Source organism: Spermophilus citellus, assembly GCF_964194105.1.
Source record: "Spermophilus citellus genome assembly, chromosome: 18".
NCBI lineage: Eukaryota > Metazoa > Chordata > Mammalia > Rodentia > Sciuridae > Spermophilus > Spermophilus citellus.
In genome coordinates, this window is record NC_138200.1 from 64796031 (window position 1) to 64823545 (window position 27515).

At 45.8% G+C, this 27515-nt stretch overlaps 1 protein-coding gene across 1 annotated transcript in view; it reads left to right on the plus strand.

Moving 5' to 3' along the window:
- CDH13 (cadherin 13) overlaps positions 1 to 27515 on the plus strand; it is an 880020-nt gene that overhangs the window by 332651 nt on the left and 519854 nt on the right. The window contains exon 3 of the mRNA XM_081274813.1: positions 16720 to 16928. Coding sequence (XP_081130939.1) covers positions 16720 to 16928 — 209 coding nt within the window. The remainder of the gene's footprint in view (positions 1 to 16719; positions 16929 to 27515) is intronic.

Consider the following 27515-nt stretch of genomic DNA (forward strand, 5'->3'; position numbering starts at 1 on the left):
AGTTTCTTGTAAATTGGGAAATAATAATAGTGTCACACACTGTTGTGAAAAACCAGCAAGATGATGAGATAATGCATGCCTTGCCTTAACACGATGACGCCTTGTGGAAAAAGCTACATAATATTAAATAGAAATCAGAAGTTCGTGGTCCGCTTAATTCTCAGAGGCTAGTTAAAAATCAAGTTGAGCCCCCACGCTCTGTAAGTTGAGACACTCAAAGCCCTCTCTATAAATTCCTACAGACTTGTGTCCTCATGGTCCCTCTAACCTTGGTGTCCTGGGTCTCAAAGACCATCTCCTTTTCCAACCTGGGTCAGCCAGGCAGGAAATATGGCTCCTGCCCCAAGTTGCCCAAGAAATACAGCATTCGTGAGCCAAGTCAAGTCACTGAGGGTTGGAAAGGAAGGAGGAGAGGGAAGGCCGGGAGGTCCCACATGTGTCCCTTCCTCTTCTCCTCCTCACCCCCCTTGCCTGAGTTGTTCTTCTCCAGTTTATCTTTCCTTATACAGAAAAATCTCTTCAATAATCACTGTACTGGACCCTCCCAAATTGCCACCCCTCAAACCCAGCCAAAGATTCCGCATAACTATGGATCTGGCCTTTAGCTGGGTCTGCCTTCCAGAGGGGGACTGGGGGTAAAGGAGGAAACATCTATCCCTCCCAGCATTGATAATATTTTCAAAGTTGTTCTTAATGAAAGAGGGGGTGAGACCTGGCCTCGCTCTCCTTTTACCTCCACCCACCTGTGATGAGTTCAGCTCACCTGATCTCCTTCCTGTGCCCCTTTCCCAGACCGGAACTGCATACTTGATACTCAGGACCTTTGAGTGTTGAAAGAACTCCTAGCCATGACACTTTAACTTACAAGGCGGCAAGGAAGACCACGGAAACCATCCAACATGAACATACAAAATTACAGAGGAAACTGTGCAGCAGTTTAAGTGGGTTTTTTCCTGAGCTCATTGGTTTTAAGTACTTGAAATACAGAGTGACCATTATTTTTCATGTTCTGCTGGAGCATCTGGCTTCATGGAGACATTTAAACATTTTTTTTGGTTGCTCTCTTTCCTTTCATCCCTTTGCTTAAAAAAAAATTTGCTTTTTGTTAATGAGCCAAACCCTCACCAGAGGGGAAAAATAAATAGAATCACTATTTCTCTGTCACTTTTTGGTTAAATAATTCCTGTTAGAGTTCTCATAGAAAACTAAATTTTCAAATGGTTTCACTTAGAGAATGCAGAGAAAAATCATACATGGTAGTCCTTTGGGGGAAAATAATGATAGACCCCCCTACAAGAAAAGAAACAAAAATTAATGACAAGTCACATTTTAAAATGACGAATCACTTTAAGTGTGAGAAACAGACCTTGAAGACAAACAATTTTGCTCCTGAACTTGATCAAAAGCATGAACAGCTAATTTCTTAGCTCTAAATTAAATTATTGCTTTAGTTACATAAAAATATAGATATACAAAATACCCATCTGCTCCTCAGGGTATATTCATCTTTTCTATGAGTGCTTGTCCATATATTTAATGATGATAATGGATTTTAAAGGAGTATTTAAAAACCTAAGCCTCTTGAGATTCTGTTTTGAATGGAAAATTTCTCCCAGAAGATTGTATCTTAGAAAATGAAAGGCAAAGCACAAGCTTGAGAGAGCATTTAGGCAAGTGTGTGTGAGTCATTCTCCCTGTTCTGCTGATTGTCTTTGTGGTTAATCATGAAAAGCAGAGTGTGAAATATGAGTTTTCTTGCCTGAGCACTGGAGTGGCTTAGAATAGATCTCTTGGGAAAAAAAATATGACCTTGGTCTAAAGCAGGGGTCAATCAACTTTTTTCTGCACAAGGCCAAACAGGAAATATTAGGGTTTGTAAGCCTGGCAACCCATGGCATGTGCATGCATAGTGTGACTGTGTTCCAATAAAGCTTTATTTACAAACATGACTAGTGGGCAGGATTTGGCAGGCGGACAGTAGAGTCCCGATTCCTGGCTTAGAATGACACGTGGTGTGAGCCTGTATGAGAGTGGGTTCAGCCCCTGAGTTGAACATCTCCTTGGGTCCACTTTAGCCAGCCAGCGAGCTGTACTTTCCTGTCTACACAGTTGCCACAAAAAGCCAAACTGGGTGTGACGCCCACATATCTACACAGCAGCACTTCCTGTTCACATGATTTCTACACACCTCAGTCCCCAATCCAGGAATATGGGATTAAGGATCTCAGTCAAAGCTCTAAAGAAATCTGCCTACCCTGTTCATCTCACCAGACAGAACAGAAAAGCAGAGTCAAGAACAAGAGTTGACCGCTCAGAGTTTGACACTGGCATGGCGTCCATATGAAACAGTTCTCAGATCATAAAGGACTGACCCTTGGAAAGTGTTTGTGGCGTGTCCATGTGTGTCGGACTCTGTGCTGCTGCTGCAGATGCTGACTAGGTTCCTGCGAGCCTGGAGGTTTTGCTCTGGTGAGGAAGGCAGATGATAGAAGAGGGGAGAAGGGAGGGAACTGAAATAGGAAAGGACGGGGTGAGTTGAGCTGTCCCTTTAAGCTGTAACTCTGCCAAGTAACCGTGTTGTGGTAGAAAGAAGGTCAGCCTCATCTACAAAAACAGATATTCAGTCAACAAACACACACATACCTGGCCCCTGCTGAGCCCTGGAGAAAGACTGGTGCACAGGGTGCTTCTCTGCCTTCTAGAAGCTCAGCTTGGTAAGGAGAAAAGCAAGGACAAGTAAACTCCTAAGTATCCTGACCGCCTAGCAGTGCCCCCAAAGGAATTAGAAGAGCCGTAGGTGAGATGACTGACCTAGGATTCCTTGAAAATGCCCAAATCCACCCCATACTTTCTTCCAACCATCAAACTGGCAAAATAAATAGATGCTTTGTTGTCAAGAATTGGTGTGGGAGAAAAGAACTCTCATACTCTTTAGATCAGAGTCCAAATTGATAAAACCTTGCTCATTTGCCAGGGCTACAGAAGTTTTAAAGGACATTTTATTTAAATCAACAAATGGGGGTCAGGACGCATGCACCAAATGTAGCACATCAGGATTGACCTTGACATTGCTGGTCACTATGAAACAGAAAACGCCTCAGTGCCCAGCAGTAGGGGACTGTTTTCATGACCCCGTATCTACACTAAGCAGCACTGTGAAGTTCTGGAGAAGAATGCAGAGATCTAGCTCCTGATGTGAACGAATCAAAATCTATCTAACTGGTGCAAAATATTCTCAACAGATATTAAGATCAAACCTACACATTAAACTGCATATTTATGTATGTAATTTGTAAATACATATATTTGATAGAATATATGTCAACTGTGTGTCTAGCGGGGGAAGTAAGGGCTAGGTGGGATGGTAAATGGGTATGTTTCCCATTTCACTCAACTACAATTTAATCTTTTTGCACTTAAAAAGACTATTAAATAATACATATTACAGGATGGGTTCTACCATTCCACCCAGCCCTCACTTTCCCCACTAGCTATAGGAATTGACTTAGGGTCTATCAAATTTGCAAATGATATACAGAGATGTGCAGTTTATATATGTTTGATCTTGATATTTATCAAAAACATTTTCCACCAGTTAGATAGACTCTTATTCATTCACATCAATAGACAGATCTCCCTCATTCTTCTCCAGGGCTTCACAGTGCCTCTTAGTATAGATAGGGTCATGAAAGCAGCCCTCGATTGCTGGGAATTATAAGTGCTCTCATAATTCCAGAGAGTGCTGCAACTCAGTCATCAATAGAGTGACCAAATCGACACATCCTTGAAGTTCCGCGGGTGCTTTGAACACTGCTTCTTTAAAGATAGAAAAAATGTCTTCCCTTTATGCCTGCTATCTTCCAAAATATGTAAAGTCATATCCTAGTGATAGTATCTGAAAATCAACATAATCCAAAGGTCCTCACTTTGTAATGTTTGCAGTAAGACTCCAGCATCTTAGCATTTAAGTGTTTTCAGATTACATCCATTTAAACATCTGTGATTCATTATGGTAAATATCACAGTTGAGCGAGACTGTAGGCTTCAGCTTGAAGCACACACACGCGCACGCGCACACACGTACACACACATATATATAAAGAAGAAGCACAAGCAGTAAATCTCAGTAACCTTAGGTCTTAACCTGCCATGGGTCCGTGCAAAAAAGTACACTTCTAGACACGTGGGGCCTCCTATGGTCACAGTCATATACCGAGATCCCATGTAAGGATCCTTCAATTGCAAAAGTTGCCCCTTTTGATGGAAAGCTACGGTTTACGTTTGGTTCCCATGCTTCCCATGGCCATTCAAGTGTGTGTGTTGCGGGGGCACAAAGCCTTCAGCTGCACTGAACTTCCCAGGGAGTGTGTGAGTGCTGCTTTTGTGGAGAGAAGCAATCGCAGGGAAGTGGGATACCTTTAGCAAGTGACAAGATGCTCTTGGCAGGCATCCTCCTTCAGTCCCACGAGGCTGGAGCTAGAGACGATGCCATATGGCATCAGGAATGCAATAAGAGTCTCTTGGCAACTGGAGGATGAATAGGCATGACCTAAGGGCTGATCATCTTCTTGCTTACATCAGAAAGCCCATATATGCATACAAAAATTAATTGTCCTTCATGTACTGCAAGCCAGATATGGTCTTGTCAACTAGACAGAACCAATTTGTAATCACAGCTGATGAGGGTCTCATTCACTGCAATTAGGGAGGAGGTGAACGAATTAATTGGTTACAATCAAAAAGAATCCACTGATATTTTTTGATCACCAACTCTGTACCAGGTCTAGTGCTGAGCCAGAGAGACAGAGATGAGGTTGTAGGAAGCTCGGGTCCTCACAGCACTCCCAAGTTTTTTCTATGTCTTTTGTAGAAAAATCCGAAAGCATTTTGAACATCCTACCCTTCATTTTCACAGTGTGGAAGGAGAAAGTTTTCACAGTGTGGAAGGAGAACGTTTCCACAGTGTGGAAGCTGGTGCCCTGCAGACTGTAGTAACTTGCTGGGTATGGATGTTCCCGAGCCACCAACCTTGTCCATGACTTGGGCACACACCCTTAGGAAGGAAACCCATTGCCTCCCTAGAGGATATTCATGAGGACCCAAGTGCTGCTCTGCCTTCTGGAAACATTCTAGACCCTCTTCTGCAATCCAGGAAGCACAAGTCCATCTCTGCCTAGAAGCATTTCAGGCTTCCCCAGAAAATGAAGGGTAGTATGTTCAAAATGCTTTTGGATTTTTCTACAAAAGATGTTCATCCACATGCTGGTTACAGATGATCTACAACTTCTGTGAAAACCAGACTTGACATTCTGAAGACCGTGTATGAATATCTGTGATGATTAAATAACAGAACAGCAGGTGTGGACCTGCAGTTAACCCACATCTTAAGAGTTCTTTGATAAAAGTCAAGTACAGATTAACAATACATTTCTCTTTTCTTCCAGTCTTTAAACAAACCATTTTAATAAAAGCCATTGACTATGCTTGGGTGTTCTGGGCTGCATGAAGATTGATCTGGGCCCTTTCTGTGTGTCTTCCTTGTCCCTCTTCAGAACTTAAATGTTCCCTAAACTATGACCCCTAAAGTCTTCTGGATTTCACTCCTAGGGTTTTCCCAGTGGGTTTAATCACTTACACCAAGATTCTACTTCACTGAGTTTTTTGTAACTCTCTTCATTTCTCACTTTTGCCCCCCATTGAGTCATGCACATCTAAAGAAGAACTTTCAACAATTATTATGGATTCCACCATCCTGAAAGCACCCACCTCTTCCCCTCTCTCCTGGGTCATGAGACAGGATTTTATGATTGATGTAGACAGCAATTCTACAGTTTTACTATATATATCTATCTGACCATAATTTTTTTTCTCAATCTCTCCGAACCTTGGATTTCCTCATCTACAAAATACTCCCTTCGTGGGAGTGTTGTAGAATTTAAAAAAATAATGTTCATGAGGTATTTGACCCACAGCTTGACAAATAGAGAATGCTCCATAAATGGCAACTGTTATAGAAGATAAACTTCTAACATGAATAGACAACATTGTATGTTTCATAAAATGACTGGGACACCTAGGGAGATCACTTGGGTAATCACCAGTGTCTGTCCTCATGAACCCTTTGATGGCCACCGTCATTACACAAGCCAATCTGGTGTGGAATGGATGTAGATGTGGTCTTGAAGGTACCCTCAGCTACCAAAATAAACCAAAGCCTGGTGATTTGCATATTTTTATACCCAGTTAATTTGTCCAATTTTGTGGATATAGTAGCTTGGAAACAAATTCACCAAAATTGGCTTATTAAATTTTATGTGAAAAAAATCCAATTTTATAATAAAACGTATAACATAGAAGGTCAATTATCTAGAATGACACATTTATTTTTATAACAAGAGAAAATTAGAAATTTGCTTCCTAAGCAATTTTTGAGAGCTCATATCTTCAGTAAAGTTGATAGTCCTCTCCTTGGATGACTCTAGGAATGGTGAGCCTGTTCATTGGTTGACTTTTTCTCACTGCTAGAAAGAATTTATTATATTGAATTATGATATGTCTGCTTGTAATTTCTACTATATGGCACTTATTTGGCCTTTTGACATGATGACAAAATGGAACACTGATTCTTCAATATGGCATCTCTCCAGATAATCATGGGGTCAGCCTTCAGACTCTAAATATCATGAAGGTAGATAGTGAACTTATTCATTTTTATGTTGACATTCATCCCTTAATGCCTACTGTCTTTCACAATGTAAGTGAACAAATGACATTTTCGATGGGTTACCGGATAAATTTGTTGAGCCTTAGAATAATAGAATTTCCAAATTGTAAGAGACATCCTCTAATACTGGAATGTATTTCACAATATTATTGCTAAATAGTCATTTAGCCCCCCCCCCCGGAAGTGTCCAATGAAGAGCAAATTATTTCATACAGAAGGCACCTTCTAAATAGAAATCTAAATTTCTTTAGGCTTTTCCAGTATTTTGGCAAATTTGAGGTTAAATAGATATTAATATTTGCATTGCACCGACTCACAGTTCCCCAAATGCACAATTATAGGTCCTCAATTCATCCTTTATTGTGCAATTTCTGGAAGACCTTAGGGCATCTTCACATGAACCCACAAGTGCTCCTATGTCTTCTCCTTCATTAACATTCCTGGGAAGGTCTTGGAGGGAGTCTTTTTTTGCTTCTCTCTGTGTGAAAAGTCCTTCCTCAAAATCCCTAAGACCGCTAACCCCTCAAGATAACTGAAGACCCCCTATAGCTGCTTGTGTCTTCTCTATCATCTCTGCACCAGGGCAAGGCCAAGCTGTATCCTACTCAGAGAGAGGTGCGCCATGCTGTCATTCACCATAAGAGTTTGCTACTGGGAACCAAAGTAATGGTGCTCGAGAATACTGATGTCATCTGTGGTTTATGACTCTTTGAGCTTGTATTTATAAATTCCTCTTCCCCTGATCTGTGGATCCCTGGGGCTGGCCAGGCAACCAGTGCTGTATTCTTCTCTCCATCTTCTTTCTGACTCTGTGCCTCTCTAGATCTCATCCAGAAATCACCCTCCTTTTAGGCCCCATCCTCTGCAGGCTCACGTACAGGTACTTGGGAAATCGCCAGACTGCCAGTCATCGAACACAACTGAGCTCTGTGTCCCAACACAGGCTCACCCCAGAGAAGCTCGGAGGAGGAAGGCAAGCGTACATATAATTTCTAGGTACATCAGAAATGAAGGGCTTTTTAAGAGACATGGACAGCAATGAGGAAAAAAAAAATCAAGAGGAGATCCCTGTAAATCCAAGACTTGGTGATTCTCAGACTTGCTGAAACCATGATTTCTGTTTCGCTGAGCAGGTGACTTTCAAATTGACTTACTCAGATCTTCACATGAATTTGCCATCGTTCTCAGTTTTGTTTGGGGAATTTTAAATTTGCTTAGCTGCCAAGTTTCAGATCTGCTGTTTATTCATTCAACAAACAGGGCTGAGTGTGTACTGTGTCGGGCACTGTGCGATATACAAAGTAATTCCAATTTGAAATACCCAATTCATAGTGATTAGAACCACCCTCGGGTAGGCAATTCACAGCATCCTATCAGAAAGCAAACTGCTATGTTTTGAAGAATCCATAGCAAGAGGAGACTGTAACACCTTGACAGAAAAGAGCAGCTTCAGAGCTTACAGCTCCATTTTTAATAAGAGACAGAAAACTTCCCCTGAAATCAGATGTGGGTTCTGTCTTTTTCTAAGAGGAAGCCCGTAAGGGTTTACATGGCAAAAATAGGTTTTGGCTGAGGATCGCTTGACTGAATCATTCATTATATCTTCTGCTGTCATGATAGAATTGAAACTCTATATCAAAGTTGGAATTGACACGAGATGGTATTAAGACTGTTTTATGTGTAGTGTGCACCTATCAAATTTACACAGTCTTTGGAGACGAAATCCACGCCTGGGTCCATCCGTCATGGTTAGCAGCACTCCCAGAATCCTGCAGAAGTGGTGGTTGTCGGCACTGACTCTGAGCCAGAGGTTCAGCTGGGACACAGTCCAGAGCATTCGGGAATCAGGAGAGCGGATGAGTCAAGGCCAGGGGATGTGCTTACTGTTCCTCCCCCAGTCTGACCCAGTGTGGGAGGGACTGAGCTGTGTTGGTGAAAGCTTGCTCCACCAGAATGCCTGAGGAAGGGGCATCAGGGAAAAGGAGGCCTGGCTTTCTGTTCCTCTCATCCGGGCAGGTCCGAGGAGCCCCAGGATCCGGCTTTGTGAATTCTTTAAAAGGAAGTTAGTGCCTCTGGATGCCAGTGGGATGCTGAGGGATGTGAAAAGCAATTAAATGATGGTCTGCATCCTGGGGAGAGTCCATCTGATGTTTCTGAACTAAATGCTACTTGAGTCACGAGATGGCTTTCTGTGCCCGCAAACACTTTGCAGATCAACCAATATACAGGCTCTCCATGCTGATGGGCAGTTGAATTCTATGTTTGTGAGTAGGCAAGGGGAACAGGGATGGTGGATTCCCTTCAGGCTGAGACAGAAGAAGCCATTTACATTCTGCTATGCAGGGCCAGTGCCTCGTCTCTGAAGATGACTAGTGCAGGTACTTCTGCAAGCCCATGAAGATGATAGAGAATTTTCGAGGCCGTGAAGGCACTTGGGTACATTGAGGTCAGCTCTATATAGAGCATTCACATGGTTAAACTTGACATATGCTACAAATCCGGGTTATTCTGTGGCCAGCACACCACTGCTGTAGCCATCCTCTTGTGTGTGGGTCCAGAGATCCTGGAGGAACCCACACACCTGCCTGTGGACAGGCTCCAGCTCCCAGGATGACAGATACAGAATTACTCAAGTCCCAGCACAGGCAAACAAGCAGTCTGAGCACTAAGGCTGGCAGGCTCTACAGCTTATGCGCAAACTCAATCGCAAGTCTCAACGGACAGATTCTACCTTTCCTTAAGACCATCTGTCTACCTCAGGTGAGAGTGCATGACTCACAGATGGACCAAACAGGCCGGAAGAACACAGGATCCATGTATGGGTTTATACCTGTCTGTATGAGCAGAACTAGTCTTTATTTTGCAGATAAATTTAAATCCACTTGCATTTTCATATTTCCTGGGATTATAATACAGCTTAATTTGCTCCTTCACCTGTTATTTCTAAATGGAAAGAAATCTATGCCTTTGGGATTTTTATCCCTAAGAATCATATTCAAAAGAAAGAAATAGAAAAGCAGAAAATCAAGGTCAGGAAGATTAAGCCCCTTAATTCATGTGCCAAACTTTCCATTTTGATTGTGGTTTTGTCTCCCAGCTAAAGTTTGTCTTTTTGTGACATTTGCATTAAGCCCAGAGGACATTTTGAGTGGAAACACGCTGAAAGCATAATTGAAACGCTGAGTGGTGCCTGTCGTCTAATTTGCATTTTCCCCCAGGTGTGGAGTTTTCACTCTCCCCTCTCTCCTCCTGGGGTGCTCAAAGATTATCTCAAAGAATGATGTTATGCAATTGATTCCAATAAATCCTCAGGTTCAGTGTATTATAAGTATCACTTTTTTCCTTTCCAGAAGCTATTTGAAATGCCACCATGATAAACAACATGCCGAAGTCATTTGTGAGTTCAGAACAGCGCAGCTAGTCATTGTCCCCCAGATAGAGGTTCCAAATATTTGCTGCTCACAAGTTTAATTGTTTATTAGAAATTTTCCTTTATGTTATCCACATGGTGTCATTTAGAGCTACTTAGGAGGCTGTTTCTATAGAAACAAATATTTTAAAATAGTCATCCATTTAATTTCGTCCTTAAGTATGTTCTTTGAACTCTGGACCTCCAAACACACTTTGTCTTGATCTCTGCTGAAAAGCTGGCGAATCACTGATACTTTGGTGGGGACCACCAAGCTAATACTGTGAGACAATGTGATGATTCTGTCCCTTGAACCCTTTAGGGAATGGAAGATGAGAGGATTGGTAGGAAAATAGTCTGTGTTCTCCAGAAGGAAGAAGAGGGGAAAAGGTGTGGTGAATTCTTTCTCTTTCGCTGAATGATTCCTCCTATATGTGAGATCTGTCATCTAGCTATTGCCAAAGTCACCACCACAGGGTGACCTCCATCGGTGCCTTTCCTAGGGTTGGCATCTGCCAAGCCTTCTTCCTTTATGTTGGGTGTATTGGTCCACCCCAGCCATCTGGCTGTCAGAGCCCCGCAGGTCAAAGGCTGGTCAGTGGAGCCAAACAGGTCTTTGTCGGGCTTAGGAATGGGCGGGAGAAAAGCAGCCCCACCCACTTTCCCAAGGATGCAGTGAATGTCGCCGTGAGGGTTTTCACGGATAAAAGGACATTTATTTTTTAGTTGACTCTTTAGATTTATTTTAATGCATATTAGGAAAAATAGACTTGGCATATTCAACGTGAGAATAAGGATCATCCTCTGTTTCCAGAGAGGAAAAACAGTCTTGCCTACAGCTGATGCCAGGTGATAATGGGCAGATTCAGGGCAATCATGAAGGCCAAGCTCAGGGCGGGCAGCACTATTTTAGGAAACATCATCCCTTAGATTGACATGAAGTCGTCCTTACAGACAGTCGGTTTGGAGTATTTTAGTACAACTGGGTCGGGTGCACTGCGGGCAGCACACTGGGATTCACCCTCTCCTGCTCTTTCCCTCTACAACTTCTGGTGCAAGGAAGGAAGGCAGGGCCTGAGCAAGTAAGACCAAAGCACTCACAGGTGGGCAGGGCTGGATCGGAATCAGCCAGAGTCTCTGCCTGGAGTCCCTGTCTCCATGGTAACTGCATGTGGCCAGGCTGGAGCAAGGGCGCCTGACCAGCACAAAGCCGAAGGACACAGGGCAGGGGGACACCAGCCAGAAGAGGGAAGCTCTGTAGGGCAGGGAAAGGGGGGGCTCCCCTGGTGCCCAGAATTATGGGAACACTGATGGTGATTCCCGTTGGTGGAGCAGCAGCCCTGACCCAAGAGCTGTGTGTGTGTAGGCACAGACTGTCTGGTTTCTGCATCCCACAGGGATGGTGGTGCCCGTAAGGGGGCATGCTATTATGCCCATTTCACAATTTCACAGCTGAACGTATCGAGGAGTAAAGATTGGGTGGGGTTCAGTTGTCCAAGGTCACAGGGCTCCTCCAACTGATCCAGGATTCGAAAAGGGCTTAAAAATAACAGTAGAACTACTTTATTCAGGGTATGGGAAGAGCAGGTGCTGGCATGCTAGGTACCCCCTTCAGTGCTAGGAATGGTGGGTAAGTGTGAAAACCTGGCACCTTGTCAAACAGTTTCCAACCTAAGGTCTTGGTTCTTGGTTCTGTCTGCACTTCATTTGACTAGGGGGGCTTTGGAAAGATCCAGGTGCACAGCGCCCAGCCAGCCCAATTCTGTCTATTCTCTGGAGGGAGAGATTTTTCAATGCTCCCCTGATGGTGTCATAGATATTGGCCTTGAGAAAGATTCCCTGGTCCAAAGCATCTGCTCCTGAGTTCAGGTGGTGTTGAAAATAGGCAAACGCCTCCCCTCCCCCCAGTGCAGGCAGCTCCTTGGCCTGGCAGGGAGGTGCTGTGACACACGGGGCCTAAGAAGTGCCAGATGCTGGGGGTGGATGTGGCCCCCAGTGTGCCTTCACCCACAGGATTCTTGAGAGGCCCAAGGGGGTTGACATGGGCTACTGTCATTTCTCTTCTCCTTCATCTCTTCCTAGGAGTAGAGTGCCCAGAACCTGGGCTCTCGAGACAGATCAGGCTGGGGGCATGTTCTGGCTGTATCCCTTCCAGGATGTGTGGCCTTGAACAACTTAGTCAGTGTCCCTGAGGCTCAGTCTCTTCTAGAAAGTGGAAATGATGCTTAGAGAGTCTGTACTGTACATTCTCAGTGGGACTCTGTTACCCCAAATGGCGTGAACTAGGTTCTTGTGGGGAAGGGCAAAATTTGTTCTTAAAAAGAATAAGATTCACATGCAATATATAAGCAGATTTAAGTGTATCTATGATATTAAAATTTCACGAGAGTGGAGGCAATTAGGAGGAAATTTCTGGAAAGGCTCCTAAGGGCATAGGTAATTAAAAAAAGAAAAAAAAAAAATGGGAGTTGAGAAACCCTGCTATAGTTTAGCATCACCCTGAGGCTGGGGTTGCATGGACGGACTATACTGTCCCTGGCCCAGAGCCAGGCCCTCAGGAGCCACTCTGCAAATGGTAGGTGTTGGAGCTGTTATTTGTCCAAGCACCCTTTCATCCCACCTATGCTTCAGAGCTGCACAAAGCTTTATTGGAATTCTGGAGAAAGATAAGCACCCACCCAGGACTTCATCCATGTCCAAGTCAAGGCCAAATAGGAGGCCAAGTGCCATCATGAATCCGTGCACGCAGGGCCCAGAATGCAGAGGGGAGTGAGCATGGTTGGCTCCTTCGTCCCTACCCACCTGTACTCTGGGGCTCAAGCACATCAGGAGGCTGCTGGAAGCCTTGTTCTCAGTTTTCAGTCTTGCCTGTAGCCTCCCCGACTGGTGGCATGAGAGAGGACCCCATTCACCACTGTGAGAGCATCCTTTTGCCACTGGAGAGAAACCTAGCTAAGTGGCATCATTATTGATGGCCTCCTGTATGGAGCAAAGCATTCTGTGTATTGCTGAAAATGTAAAGATGAATGAAAGAATCAGACTCAGTTTCTGCTCCTGAGTGTGGGAAAACAGAGACACAAAGTAGACATATTGGTGTAACATGATACAAAGGGCCCTAAGAGCTGGAAACTTGGAGAACAGCTTGAGCTGAATCCTGAAGAATGATCAAGAGTTAGCAAGGGCCAAGGAGATGAGAAGCATCCTCTGTCTGCCCAGACCATGACAAGCGCATGAAATGGTAGGCCTGGGGGCAGGTGCAGGGAAGGTGTGAGGTGTGAGGTGTGAAGACAGAGGGCAAAGGGAGCTGCCAGACGGCCTGGAGTGCAGATGGCCCGGAATCCCGGGTCCTTTGGCAACGAGGGTCCACATTCTCTCAAGAGTCAGGTGGAGGCACCTCCTGTAGTTGCCAGGGGCCTTCTCTAAGGAGCAAGGCCTTGTGGCCCTCAGGTCCCACTTCACGGGAGCATAGCTTATCTATGAAGTGGGAAGTTTATCTCCTTGCTTCTTGCATTGCCTTGCCCTCTGTGCTAATCTCACTGGCTTGTGCCCAGTTCCCTTGGTGCCACAGGATCTTTGCATATTGTGTGAAATAGGACCCTGTTACTTATAAAGGTATTGGATTAATGTCTGTCTCCCTCATTAGATTTCAAACTAGGGACTGTGTTCATTTGTGTCCAATGCTATAACCTCAGCATCTAGCCTGATGCAAGCTCTCACTAAGTATCTGTGGAAGGAAGGAAGGAAGGAAGGAAGGAAGGAAGGAAGGAAGGAAGGAATTTGGCTGTGTAATGAAAACTCTCACACATATTGTATTCCTCTCCCTTGTTCCAACCCTCCCTATCCACAGGTCAGGGCCAAAACCCCCATGCTGACCACAGGAGCAACACATTCCCAGCAGTCCTTGCCATTTAATTTGCTTCCAGTGGACAAATGCTAATTGGTGATGGTAATGAAAGCAGCCCCTTCATTTCCAAAAAAGCCGAAACCAGGCATGCCTGCGACGTCTTGGCTACCAAGGTGGTGAGGGAAAGCAAGAAAGTGCCCCGAGAACCGCAGACGCCCCAGCATCCAGCTGTGTGCTTATGCAGAGATGCCTCTGAGCCCTGCCCAGGGGTGCACGGGCAGTGCTGTGCAGGGTGCTTCAGGGCTGGTGGGAAGGTGGGGGCAGGACTGAGCACAGCACGCAGGGTGCAGACCCTCAGGTCTGAGAGGACCCAGGAGGCTCAGCTCGGGTGGGTGTTCCTTTACTGAGACCATGTGGTGATGAAAGGCACGTGGACCAGGGCTCAGATCTTGTTTATCCTTTATAAACCCTGTGTGCTTGGCCCCTCTTCAAACCTTAGTCACCTTACCTGGAAACTGTCAGGAGAAGGAATCAGAATAGTTCTTATTCCTAGTCATCGTGAGGCCTGAATCAGAAATGTCTGTAAAATGCATGTCACTGAGCCTGGCACGTGGAAAGTGCCCCATCCACGCTCTCCATATCACCATCTGATAAGGCGATTGTTGCCTTAAGCGTCATCTTTCCAGAGCAGAAAGATCAGCTCGGTTTGTCAAATATTTATATGGCTTTACAGTGAACTGTGACCTATGTAGATGTTGTCACCAAAAGACAGAGCAGAAAGTCCCTAGTAGCAATGTTTTAAGTGACCCAAAATTGGAACCAACTCAGGTGCCCATTGATAGTAGAATAAGTAAGCCCTAACTGAGCCTGGCACAGAGTGGATTGGGGTGCCGCGGTCCAGATACTGCAGAGTGTTTGGTGGTCAGGATGTGACTTGTGGCCTTGCAGATGAATCTCACAAAATGTGATGTAGGATGAAAGCAGCCAAACACACAGGGCATGCTGGGTGAAGCCACCTCAGTGACACGCACACTCAGATGAACCCCACCTGTGGACTCAGCCTCTGGGGAGGAGGGTGGAATTCTACCCATGAAGGGAGGGTAATGTGCTGTGGTCTGAGTGATGGGTCCTAGGGCACCCATGTTGTACAAATTCATTGGTCACACAGTCTGATTTATGCACTCTTCTGTATCTGCGTTAAACTTCAATTAAAGGTTTGCCAAATAAGTAAGCATCTCAGCAGAGAGCATGTAACCCCCTGGCCCACGGCTTTGCTTTTGCTTTAGTCGATTTCGGTTACTTGTGGTCAACCATGAGCTGAATTCAATGGGAAAAGGGGTGGGGGGGATTGGTCCACATAACTTTGTTCACAGTATGTTGATTTGCAGACTTTTGACATAACTTTTATGCCAGTGTATTGTTATAATTATTCTATTTTATTATTTTTATTATTGTTAATCTCTCACTGTGCCTAATTTATAAATTAAACTTTATCCTAGGGAAAAAAAAACATAGTCTATTCAGGTTTCGGTGCTATTCGGGGTTTCAGAGATACACTAGGGGTCTTGGAGTGTGTCCCCTTAGATAAGGGGAACTATGGTCGTACGTTTCTATACTGGGGGGAGTGAGTCTACTCCTCGGCTTACGTACCAGGGCCCCTGAGTCCACAGCAGAGGCAGACAGGCAGGCAGCACGGGGCGGATGGTGGAGGCCCTAACAATGTAGTTGTGTGCTAGACACAGAAGCTCCCAGAGGGCAGCACAAGGGCCATCACACCAGTGCTGGCGGCAGGACTCCCGTGTCCCACGTGGTTCATCCAGGAGCCACTTTCCGTCTGCCTTCCCACACGTGGCTGAGCCATAACTGCAGGAACTCAGCTCCTGTCTCCCTCCCCACATCACCACCGCCACCGCCGTTGTCCAGCCAGGATCACTAGCACACACCAGGCCCCTGGCTTTCCCGGCCTCTCTGTCTGCCATGCTATAACCCAGATTCACCAAACTGCAATCTCAGGGTTTTCACAAGGCTCCCCATGTGCTCCTTGTGCACCTCAACCCTTGGGAAACACTGCTGTCCACTAGAACCAGAGCACACACGGGATCCTGACCCGAGACACACTGAAAATAGCCCAAGCCTGTCACGAAGCACCACAACTTAGTGGCTCTCCCCAGTTTGTCTTCAAGACACACCTGGTTTCACTTCCAGACTTTCTTTCTACTTCCCAACATCCCTGCTCCATTTCCAATTGGCCCTTCTCCAAGTGCTCCTGGTTGCCTGGTTCTCATTCCTGAATCCATGCCTCAGAATAGTCTGGGAGGCCCTCCGCCCTATTGAGAGCCTCCTATTTATCTTAAGTTCCAGCTCAAACTTTGCCTCTGTGAAGCCGTCCGCCATGTTCCCCAGGACTCTGTGGTTCTGCCCAGCAACTCATCCTTACCAGAATTAGATCACCTCCCTAAATGTCACTCTTCCATATCTGACTGTTCACCCCACCCACTGCCCTCAGGGCAGGGCCTGCCCTGCATCCTGGCATTCTCAGGGCTTAGCACCAGCTCAGAACTGGGAGGCGACCAAGGGTGTGTTTTGACCGAGTAAAATCCATCAACACACAGTCACGGTCACCCAGGCACCAGTGGCCTGCTGTGGGGTGAAGGGCTGTGGTGGGGACCCTCAAGGTGACCTGCACTTGATAGGTGAGAGGTAGCAACCTACCCATGCTTTTCTGTTGTTTTCTATTCCCAGTGACCTTCAGTGACTGTAAAGGAAATGACAAGCTGCGCTATGAGGTGTCAAGCCCACACTTCAGGGTGAACAGCGATGGCAGCCTAGTTGCCCTGAGAAACATAACTGCAGTGGGCAGGACCCTGTTTGTGCACGCACGGACTCCCCATGCTGAGGACATGGCAGAACTCATGATCATCGGCGGGAAGGACATCCAGGGGTCCTTGCAGGTAACCTTGGGTGCAAGAAGAGCACTGGGTCTTCTCTCTGTCTTATGTGCAAAATGGATCTTTATTGCATTGGCTAAGATTATTTTCGTTATTGTTGTTGCAAATGAGAGAAATTCAACTTAAAAATGGTGGGGGAGGAGCAGTAGGAATTTATTGATTTATGTAACTAATATATTTTAGGATTATCTATGTACTGGTGCTCATATAATGGCAACAACTTTGGTTTGTGTACATCGTGTTTTGCTGGGTCTGCTCGGAGAGGCTCACCTCTCCCTGCCTCCCAGGGTGGAGGTCTCTGCAGCTTGACCTCGTTCTCCCAGACTGAAGCCACTTGAGATAACATCTGTCTCCACTTGATGATGGTAACGAAGCTTTGAATCTCATCAGCTCCTGAGTCCTTCCCTGAACTGACCTCTGAGTCCAGTCCACTGAACTGTGATGCTCTAATCAACCATGTCAGGGTCACGTGTCTTTTCTTGAAACCAGGGTGGGGTCATCCCCACCCCTAAACACATGGACAGGGAGTAAAGGAAGAGTAATCCCTCAAAGTAAAGCAGAAGCTAGCTTCAGAGGAAGAGAAATGGACGTGGGGCAGGGAAGAGTGCAGTGTCCCATTGGAGTTGTGTAGCAAGGCCATTGCATATGGAGTGGCTCCCTCTTTTGCCACACACCAGCATCTGTTCCCATCAGATGCATGTGAGTGTGGATCCTTACCATCCCCCACACGTGTATACAGCACATGAGTGCCACACACTGCCTCTTGGCCTCCCCGATTCTGTCACTCAGAGGCTTTGTGCTGCACACAACTGACTCACCTATCCTCCTTCGCCAGGAGCTTAGAGTCTCTGGCTTCTTGATTAACAGATGTTTTGAAAACTACTCAGCAAACTAATGATGATGACAGTGTGGCCCGCGCTTGGTCTGCTTGGCCTTTTCTGTGTGACCCTGCATTTCCTCAGTCTTTCCGTGCCTGGGGTTCACGTATCCTTTCTTCATCTGCCACCCATGACCCTCCCTGTCTGTGATCTGGGGTCTGGTTCAGTGATCGGGAGAGTCTTATAACTTCTTGGTCTGCAGACTGGAGGGTGCACAGGCTGGGATGGCACCTCAGTGGCCATTGGCATGGGAGCTGCCCCACTCTTCACCATGCTCATGCAGACATGGCTGATTACCCCCGGCATGACCTGAGTGTCTTCCCAAAGCAGTGCTTCAGGAACCTACTATCGATTCAGCATTTAAAGATATTTCTATGGATGGGATAGGATCTATTTTCCATCACAGAACTAGATCCACTCAATAATTCCCCTTCCTACCCGTGAAACTGTAGTTAAGGGTAATTCATAGCCCAGCAATGAATCTACAGCACTGCCATTTCCACAGTGTCTCACTCACCTGTGACGTAAATGACTTGGCAAATACATAAAGAAGCGGAGTCACCACTATGTGCAGCAAAATGTGCTCCTCAGAAACATGAGGCAGGGTAGAGACTCAGTCAGGGGCTCCCTAAGGGACCGGATGCGTCTCATTGGCAGATGTTCCTTGTGATTGGTGGCTCTTTATATCCAGAGAAGACAAGGTCATAGTGTTTTTCTTGAAAGAGGACAGAAGGGATTCTGGGTACTTCCTAGGATAACTCCCACTCGGTGGGCTGGGAGGCCGGGCTTCACAGGAAGGGGCTTGACCAGGAAAGGCCACTCTTCGAGGCCCAGGAGGCATTTCACAGCAGCAGCTCATCCAATTCCCGGCTGTTTTTCATTCTCCTGCATCTGAACGCACCATCCACAGAACTTGGTTGCCATCATCTGCTTCCTATAAGCAGAGGCTGCTGCACCACTTGGCACGCCATGCTCAGCTCCGCCCTTGGTAATTCCATGAGGTGTGAACACTGGCCTTGTGAAGGTGCCCAGCTGTGTCTGTGCATAACAAGCCCCCAAAAAGAAAAAAAGAAAGAACAGGAAAGGAAGACAAAATTGGTAGCAGATGAACCCCTCTGAGGAGAACAAAGACGTGGATAGATCTGTAGTTGGTGATTTTTAAAGCCATATTGTGTGTGGCCCAGGGGTCTAACAGGGTGGGAGTCAGCTCAGCGCTGGCTGGGGAAGGACAATGAGTGTGCACAGGCAGGGAGGCAGGTGCCCGCTGCTCTGTGCCTTGGGCAGGGTGGGTCATGGGAAGTGGGCAGTGCTGTGAGAGGGAGTAGTAATGGTTAGCTGTTGGCCACACCACAGTGAAGTCCAGCCCTGATGCTCATGGACACCTGTGACAGCTCAGCCTGCTGGGTTACTCTTTCAGTCCACAGAGAGGGGTGTTATTGGTGCCATTATCACCTGCATTCATGGGTGAGGAGACCCAGAGGCATGAGACTGTCCAACACTGGTCATAGCAGTAGGTGACAGAGCCAGGGCTAACCCTAGCAGCATAGCTCAGGAGCCTCCTCTTGACCTCTGGGACAGAACACATATGCCCAAAGGTCATCTACCACAGACACAATGACAACAGTAGCAATCAGGGCCTGAGACCCAGACTGGCAGATTATCAGAACCCATTCAGGGTCCTCTCCCCATGGTGGAAGGTGGCAGACCCTCCCTGTGAACTCTGGTCCCACTGGGCATGGCTCCTCTGGGCCCCTTGCATCCCATGTCTGCTCAGGCCGTATGATGGGCGGGGCCACTGTGCACCCTGGGGACACTCCCTCTGTACCCTCAGCCAGGAGCTCTGCAGTTGCAGAGGTAATTTGCCACCCTCCATCCCCCAAGGGTCATCCTGCCTGGTACTCACACAAGCCAGCATCTGGTGCCAGAACCCTTGGGTGAATCCAGCGCTGCTCTTGCCTCAGCTCCGGCTTCCTGAGCTACGTACAATATGGGCTTGCGTGGTACCAGCTGGTAGAGGTGCCTGGAGGACAGAAAGACTTAATACACGCAGAGCCTCAGAACAGTGACCCGCATGTTTAAGTGCCATGCCGATGGCAATTATTCCTCATAACAGATTGTCAGAGGCAGAGCTACTGTGCACATTCAGTGAACCCGTGAGGCAGGGTGAGATGACCAGTCCTGCACCCACACCCACCAGGGCCTGACACCATCACTTCCACACCTGTGTGGGATTCCAGACAGCAGGTGACTGCACTGTGGCCACCTGTCCCTCAAATGCCTACTCCTGGATGAGGAAATCCTGTAGTTAGGGGTTCTGCATTTCTATGAGCCCAGGTAAAAAATACCAGCAGCCTTGGCAGTATTTAAAAGATAACTAAGAGCAATTTACATTTCTTTCCTGGAAGTCAATACAGGGTAAAACTTGACCCAAAAGGAAAACTGGATTCTTAATCAAGTTGCTCAAATTAAATGCAACAATAATAACTGTATCTATGTCCCCCTTCTTTTTTGTTATGTTAAGAATCCTTAAAAATAAAGAAAGTTCTGACGGATACTGAAAGGTGAACTTGAAGGCTGGTTCCTCTCCGGCTGTTCATCATCACCGTAAACACACAATTTAAAAGGCAAAAATTTGGCTGCTAATCTAGTTTCAAGAGTCAGTTTGGAAATAGTTCCTAAAAAAAAATAAAATAAAATGAGCAACCAGAGAAAGGAACCACTTGAGGGAAATTGTTGATTTTATTGTAAACTTTCAAAATACAATTATGAAACAAGTCTCCAACTACCAGAAGTCCTTAGCAGTGGTGCTGGCTGGTGTGTGGCGTGCCCTGCCGGGATCAGTGTTTGTCACCACTCCTTCCCAGAGCTCAGATTCCATTTGTGTAGACCTTAAGGGGGTCCTGGGTGGGAGACCCTGAAGCAATGGCTAAGCGCTCCCTTCTGCCCACACACATGCTGAAGATACTTAGCCAGATTGCTTTGGACAATATTAAGGGGAACCTAGAATTACCACAAATTTGCATCAAATCACACATTTACCAGCAATCAGCCATATGGTACTGCAAAGTCACCTAAATCCTTGTCACTTCTATACATTCAATTCCCTAGTTTTCCTAATCTCACATTCTAGACAAAAGTGTTTCTGCACATTTATTACTTGTGAGATAAGCTCCAATTTTTTTTAATCCCAAGAGGACCATTTGCATCCTCTGTTTATTTTGGCCATCATGCCATCAAACCTCCAAGTCACCTGCCCCACCACACACAGGTGACCAGACTTCACTTCTTCAAAGCATCCCAGATGCTTTAAAAATGAGAGTCACCAGCTACCGTGAAATGAATCATCTTTCTCAAGACCTTATCACACTGATAAGTGGACTGACTCAGAGTCTGTAGAGCTGGTCAATTATATCGATCTTGCTTACAGGAAATATGTTTTACAAACATCCCAGTGGATGACCAATCTGTGTGTTTACTGTGATTGCAAAGAAATGATGAGTAGAAACTTAATATGCACTGATTTAACAAGTGCAATAACTTCAAAACCCTGTGAATTGCCACTCTACACAGCAGAAGCCTCCCCAGTTACTACCATGGAAAATTAGTATCAATTTAACTGTCACCCAAATTGGGAAAAATATACGGCTTGAAAATTATTGTAGGAATCCAAGAATTGGACCTTAAATAGGGCATTAGGCTGTTGTGTTTTGACACATGCCTAAACTGCTGTGTTTATGGCTCTTAGCTCCAGGGTACTCCTCAAACTCAGATAAAAAGACATCCTCCGATTCATTAACTTAAGTAGATAACAGAGTGCTTTGTGGGTCAGTATCTACGAAAACTATATTCTGAAGATTAATTTTAATTGAAATGCTTGGGGGAAACTAACTGATCTCATAGAAAGTGTAGATAACTGAAATTGACTTCTTTTTGGCTTGTGAAAACTCAATTTCATTTTGTACAACAACAGAGTCCCACAAATATACTGTGGATCATCGTTTATCATTTTAAGGTTTCTTATAGTCACATTGAAAAGAAACAGGGGAAATTAATTTCAATAATGTTTCATTTAACTCTGTATGCATATGCCTATCATATATGTATGGTATCATTCAACAAGTAATCAATATAAACATTATTAATTTTTTTTTGAGGTGTCAGGGAGGGAACCCAGGGTCTTCCACATTAATGATGTATTATTTACGTTCTTCTCTTTCGTCAGCGGGTGGCAGGCCTGGGAGTTGAGATGGGCCTTCGGGTTGGCTGTTACCACTGCTATTTTGGTAACTGACATTTGCAGCTTCATTGGTGCTGTTATTATCCAGTGAAAACCTGAAAGGACATAAGAAAATTAAAAGGCAATTATGAATAAAAATGAGTCCATAGTTGAGCAAAACGCCCAAAGAAATTTCAGGTAGAAGGACAAGCCTTATGTTGTCATGGTTTCCTAATGTAATTCTTGGCCAAGGCAGGATCCTGGCTCATCCTCATGGTACCAAGTCTGGGAAAATGCTTTACATTTATATTTTATGAATTGTAATTTGCTATTTTAGTTCCATAGGCATTGTCTCCTCACACCAGTGCCTGGAAGTCATGAGGTTTTTCTGCCCTATAAGCCAGGAAACTGAGACCCATAGACACAGGTCTTAGGTCATGGAGCTGGTCATGGAGCAGTCCCACTCTGCAAGTCCTCCGTGCTCTCCGCCAGCAATGGGGCTTCTCAAGTGCATGGAATGGAATCCATCAGAGGGAAATTGTGCCCTGCCTTCAGCGACAGGACACAGTCATGAGAGCCAACGCACTTTCCAGGCTCTCATGCCTCTACCTCTTAGAGTCTACCATGATCATTCCCCAAATGCCAGTGGATCCTGAACGTGAATACAGAGAAGGTAACATCTGGGACTCCAGGAGCGATGCCTGTGGAGACACTTGGTCACTACAAGTTTGCAGCTAGCGGGATTGCTCTGATTACAGATGAAATGACACAGAGAAGTCTCAAAGGACGTAGAAATCAGATTTAACACCACACTGAGCCATGCTTCTGAGAAAACCTTAGGTAGGTGGGCAGGCCGTGTTGTCATTTTGCCTTAACAAAAGTTTCTCTAGGAATAAAACCTTTGGAAGTAGAATCTTGTGGAAAGAGCACAAGGTGTCCACATGGAGCCCCAAAGTCCATGCAGAGTCTGACCTTCATTTCCGAGGGGAGCAGCTCTGATGATGGGGGACCACAGTCTCCTCACAGACCACGGATGTCCCCAGCTGGTTCCTCTGCTTCAATACTCAAAAGTCAGGTAGAAAAAAAAAAAGCGGGGGAAAATGTGTCCTTTTTTTTCAGTCCTTCTCAAATCAGCAGTTGGGACAATCAGATTATGTGACCTCAGCCAAATGTTTAAGGCAGAAGCCTAGGCATGTGTACAAAGTTAGGACAGAAAAGCATCATAGTTCTGACGCACCATCTCCCCCATTGCCTATATGAGATAGAAACTGTAGGTATCTGCAGACACCTCCCCGCCCCCCACCCCAGGCTAGACTCTAGGTGCTATTTGATCCTCGACTCAATCATTTGTTCAGGCAGAATCAGTTCTTGTCTCAAGCCATCACCTGGACAAACAGGGAGCACCTTCATCCTACCCAGGGCCTGATTTTATTATAGTTTATTTGTTCTTTTTTTTCTGGGTCCTGTTAAAGAAATGGAGACCTCATTCCCTCTGGTCCATAACCTTGGGGTGAGGGTGGGGGTGCTACATTAAAAAAAAGTGTTCATATCCCCTTAGGGCCCATAGCAGGGGCTGATACTGACATTTGCTGAATCGTGTCTGTCTGTCTTTATGATCTCAAAAGCAGCCACAATCAAATAGTAAACATTATGTGTATGAGGCCATCAAAGCATAAGACAGTTGCTTTTATTTATTTTTTTAGCAGAAAACAAATTTGTTAAACTTTCTTTTATTCCTATCATTGAAGAAAGATCAGTTTTCAGGGAAAAAAAAATTTTAAAAAAAGAAAAAAAAACACTTTGAGTAACCCTCCCAGGCATTTTCAGGATTCTGCACATCGGTAGACCCGAACAGAGAAACAATTGCAAGTGCACCATGATGGTCTCCCAAGGGTCTTGGCGATTCTGGTCTCTGAGGACTGAGAACAGAGCCAGTTGGAGGGCCTCCCCTAGGGGCTGGCATAACTATACATATTCCAGGGCTGCTCATGCCAAAGGGGCTCAGAAGGCTTGGGACTATTTTCCAAGCAACTGTTCCAATACATCCTTCCAACCGGCATCCCCAGCCGGACGAGCTCATTGCTCTGACCTGCCTGGCCCCAGCCCTGCCCTCAGCCTTGTGGCCTGAACACGAGAGTGTGGGGCCTTTCCTGCTGCCCACAGAAAAGATGGGACCCAAGGTCCCGAGGGCTTCTCCTCTCCAGTGGACCACCCAGCTTCCCTGCCTCCCAGGTTTTATGGTAATCAGATGGATCCTTCAACTTCCCATCGCTGGCAGCAAATCCTCTTGACAAGAAGTGCCCTTTTGTCAACCAAATCCGTCTTCACGTCTGGCGAATTGGACTTCTGTGGATGGCAATTTTTCACGACTTATTTCCTTTGAAGACACAGAGCTATAAACAATGCCAGATCTCCAAGAGACCGAGAGAGAGATGGCTGCGGAACTGTAAGCAGGCTTTTTGGAGGCCCACCTGCCCATCCCTCTTGCTCCAGAGGCCCCTGAACCCTGCTGTTTTTCACACCTCTGCCATAAAAGGTATGACAGCAAATCAGGATCCAACATTTTCCTCCCGTGTTGTCTGTTCTCCTAAGCTCTGCTTAATATAGACCACTGAGATGTGGCTGAATTTTTGCTCCAAGTCCCTTGATTCAATCTGACCTTGTTAGCAAAGCCACGCCCCTGACAGAATGACTGTTGGTCTCATTTCCCTAATTATCTGGGATTTTCTCTTCTGTTCAGGCCTTTGGATAATATTTTTTCTAAAGAAGGGAGAAGAAAGTAAGAAATGAGACCCAGAAATTGAGTCAAAGAAAAAGAAATGCAAAAAAAAAAATAATCTATATTTTTTTCTAAATTCTACATAAATGTCACAAGTTTGGTATTAGTTTATTTGATAAAGTAAAATTACATGCTCCAGAGGGCACTCAACTGACTTGTTCATTGTTATAAATCTAGCACTTAACACGATATCTGGCCCTGAATAAATAACTTATTTAATGCCTTAACAAATGCCACAGATGGAATGAATATTGATGTTCATAATGCGGATCATAGCCAACATTTATTTAGCTCAAACTCTATGCCAGAGACCACTCTACGGACTTATAGTAAGTCATTTAATCTTTACAGCAACTCTACAAAATAGATAGTGTTATCTCCATTTTACAAATGGAGAGAGGTGAGGCACCCAAGGTCACTGGGCTGAATACTTTAGAACCCTGCTTCGTACTCAGACTCTTCAAAAAAAAACATTTAATAGGACATCTTATCCTTGTCAAAATAGAGAAATATGAGCTGCATACTCTCACCGGAGTGTAGGCTTAGATTGGCTGAAGAGCTGAATCTAGAAGGTGCACGGTCATCCATCAGCCTGAGCGGCTTCCGCCTGCAGGCCCTGGACCATGGAACTGCTTCCTCCCAGGGCTGGGGACCTGGATGTGAAGACACGCAGGAGAGTCGGAGGTTTTGATGGCCCTGGGGTCCTTGTGGGATAGCCTGGGGATTCAAGAACTTGGGTGTCTACAAGGGGAGACTGAAGTCAAGAAGGCATGAGGGTGGGCCAGGTGGGCGAGCAGCTGCTGGGGGCCGGGGGTGTGGGAAGCGCCCGGCTGAGGCTCACAGTCGCAGAACTGGGCCAGCTGCCTCCTGCAGGTCCCCGTCCTTCTCTCCACTCTGCCTTTCGTCCTTCACTTACCGCTTATCACCTTGGGCGCCGCCAAGACTCTGCCCTGGGCCTGAAGGAAGAAGCCTGACCCCGCTGCCCACGGGTGTCCATAGCAGGCCCTCCAACTCTCTGGGCTGAGCAAAGGACACCACTCCTCTGGAGCTTCTTGGTTCCCTTCTCCCACACTACTGCCTTCCCTCCCCCTCTGAGGAAGACCCCTCTCTCCCCTCATCCCTGGAGCCCACTCCTTTGAGCCTCTTTTCATTAACGCAGCTTCGGTCCTCTCCTCCTCTCGGAATCCCCCGGTCGCCCTCACAAGCACCCAGTTGGCCTGATGCTAAAGCAGACTCCCAGGAGCCACCTCACCTCACCGTCCTTCAGTCTTCTGGAAAGGGGACTTCACCCCTCAGCTCTGCTTCATTGCTCACTCCACCCTCAACGCTCCTAGACCAGTTCCTGCCCTCAACCCTTTGCTGAAAATGTTCTTTCAAAACTCATGGAAACCAAATGATGGATGTTCTTGAATGTCTTTGAGTCCCTTGCCTGCTTGAATTCTCTGAAGCATTTGGCAATTTATTTTTTTTAGTTTTATTTTATTGAAGTGAAAGTCACATAAAATTTACCCTTTTATTTATTTTCATTGTTGCTGTTGAAAATATTTATTCTGTTTTGATATTTTTTTTCTGTTTAGAAGTTTTTAGGTAGATATTATGGTTTGGATATGAGGTGCCCCCCAAAGCTCAAGGGTGAGACAATGCAAGAAGGTTTAGTGGACAAATGATTAGGTTATGAGAGCCTTAACTCAATCAGTAAATTGATCACCTGAAAATTTACCCTTTTAAATGGCATTTTCATGGCACATGATAGACTCACAATGTGGTACAACCACCCCCTCCATCTATCTCCAAAAGATTATCATCACCACGAAATGAATCCCCATACCTGTTGCTGTTGGGTCTCCACGATGCCCTTCTTCAGGTCTCCAGTGACCACCAGTCTGTACCCATTTTGTGTGTTCCATAAACAGAATCATACACTTTGTGGCCTTCTGTAACCAGCTCCTTCTGCTCAGCATAATATTTCAAGATTCCTCCCCATCGTGCCTGGACCAGAACTTCATTGCTCATTAGGACTGAATGATATCATACGTGCAGGTGAGAATTCACGCACATATTCATCCATGGATGGCCATCCGGGCTGTTTCCACCTTGTGACTATCCTGAGCTGTGCTGCTCTGCTTTGTGTGAACCTGTATTTGCTGGAATACTATTTTTTCTCCTCTGGGGTTTGCCCCTAGAAGGGGAATTGCCAGCTCAGGTGGTGATTCTGCTTACCTTTTCAAGAACCCAGCAGACCTTGTCCACAGCAGCTGAGCCAGCGCACCCCCTCCCCCTGCACTCGACCTCCCTGCACCCTCCAGATGCTATACCATGCTGCGCCCCCACTTCCCATGTGGGAGACCCCTTTTGTTTCTCCTCCTCCAGCTCGTCTTCTTGTCCCTGCTGCCACCGCAGGGGACTGTCAGCACTCTGTCTTGACTTCATCCCCAATCTAGGACGTCTCCAAGTTTGTAGCTGGACCTCTGACCATGAGCTCTTCCTGTCTACCTGCTCGTGGCATCTCCACCTGTACACGCACCTGCCTCCCTAGGTTCGTGTGTGTCCCCGCCGTCCCTCATATACCTCAAGCCTCATCTTCCTCAATGTTTTATATATATATATATATATATATATATATATTTTTTTTTTTTTTTTGGCACCAGCACCCTGTCTTCCCAGGCACCCATGCCACCACCTTAGATATGTCTTCATATCTCCCTACCTGAGAGGTC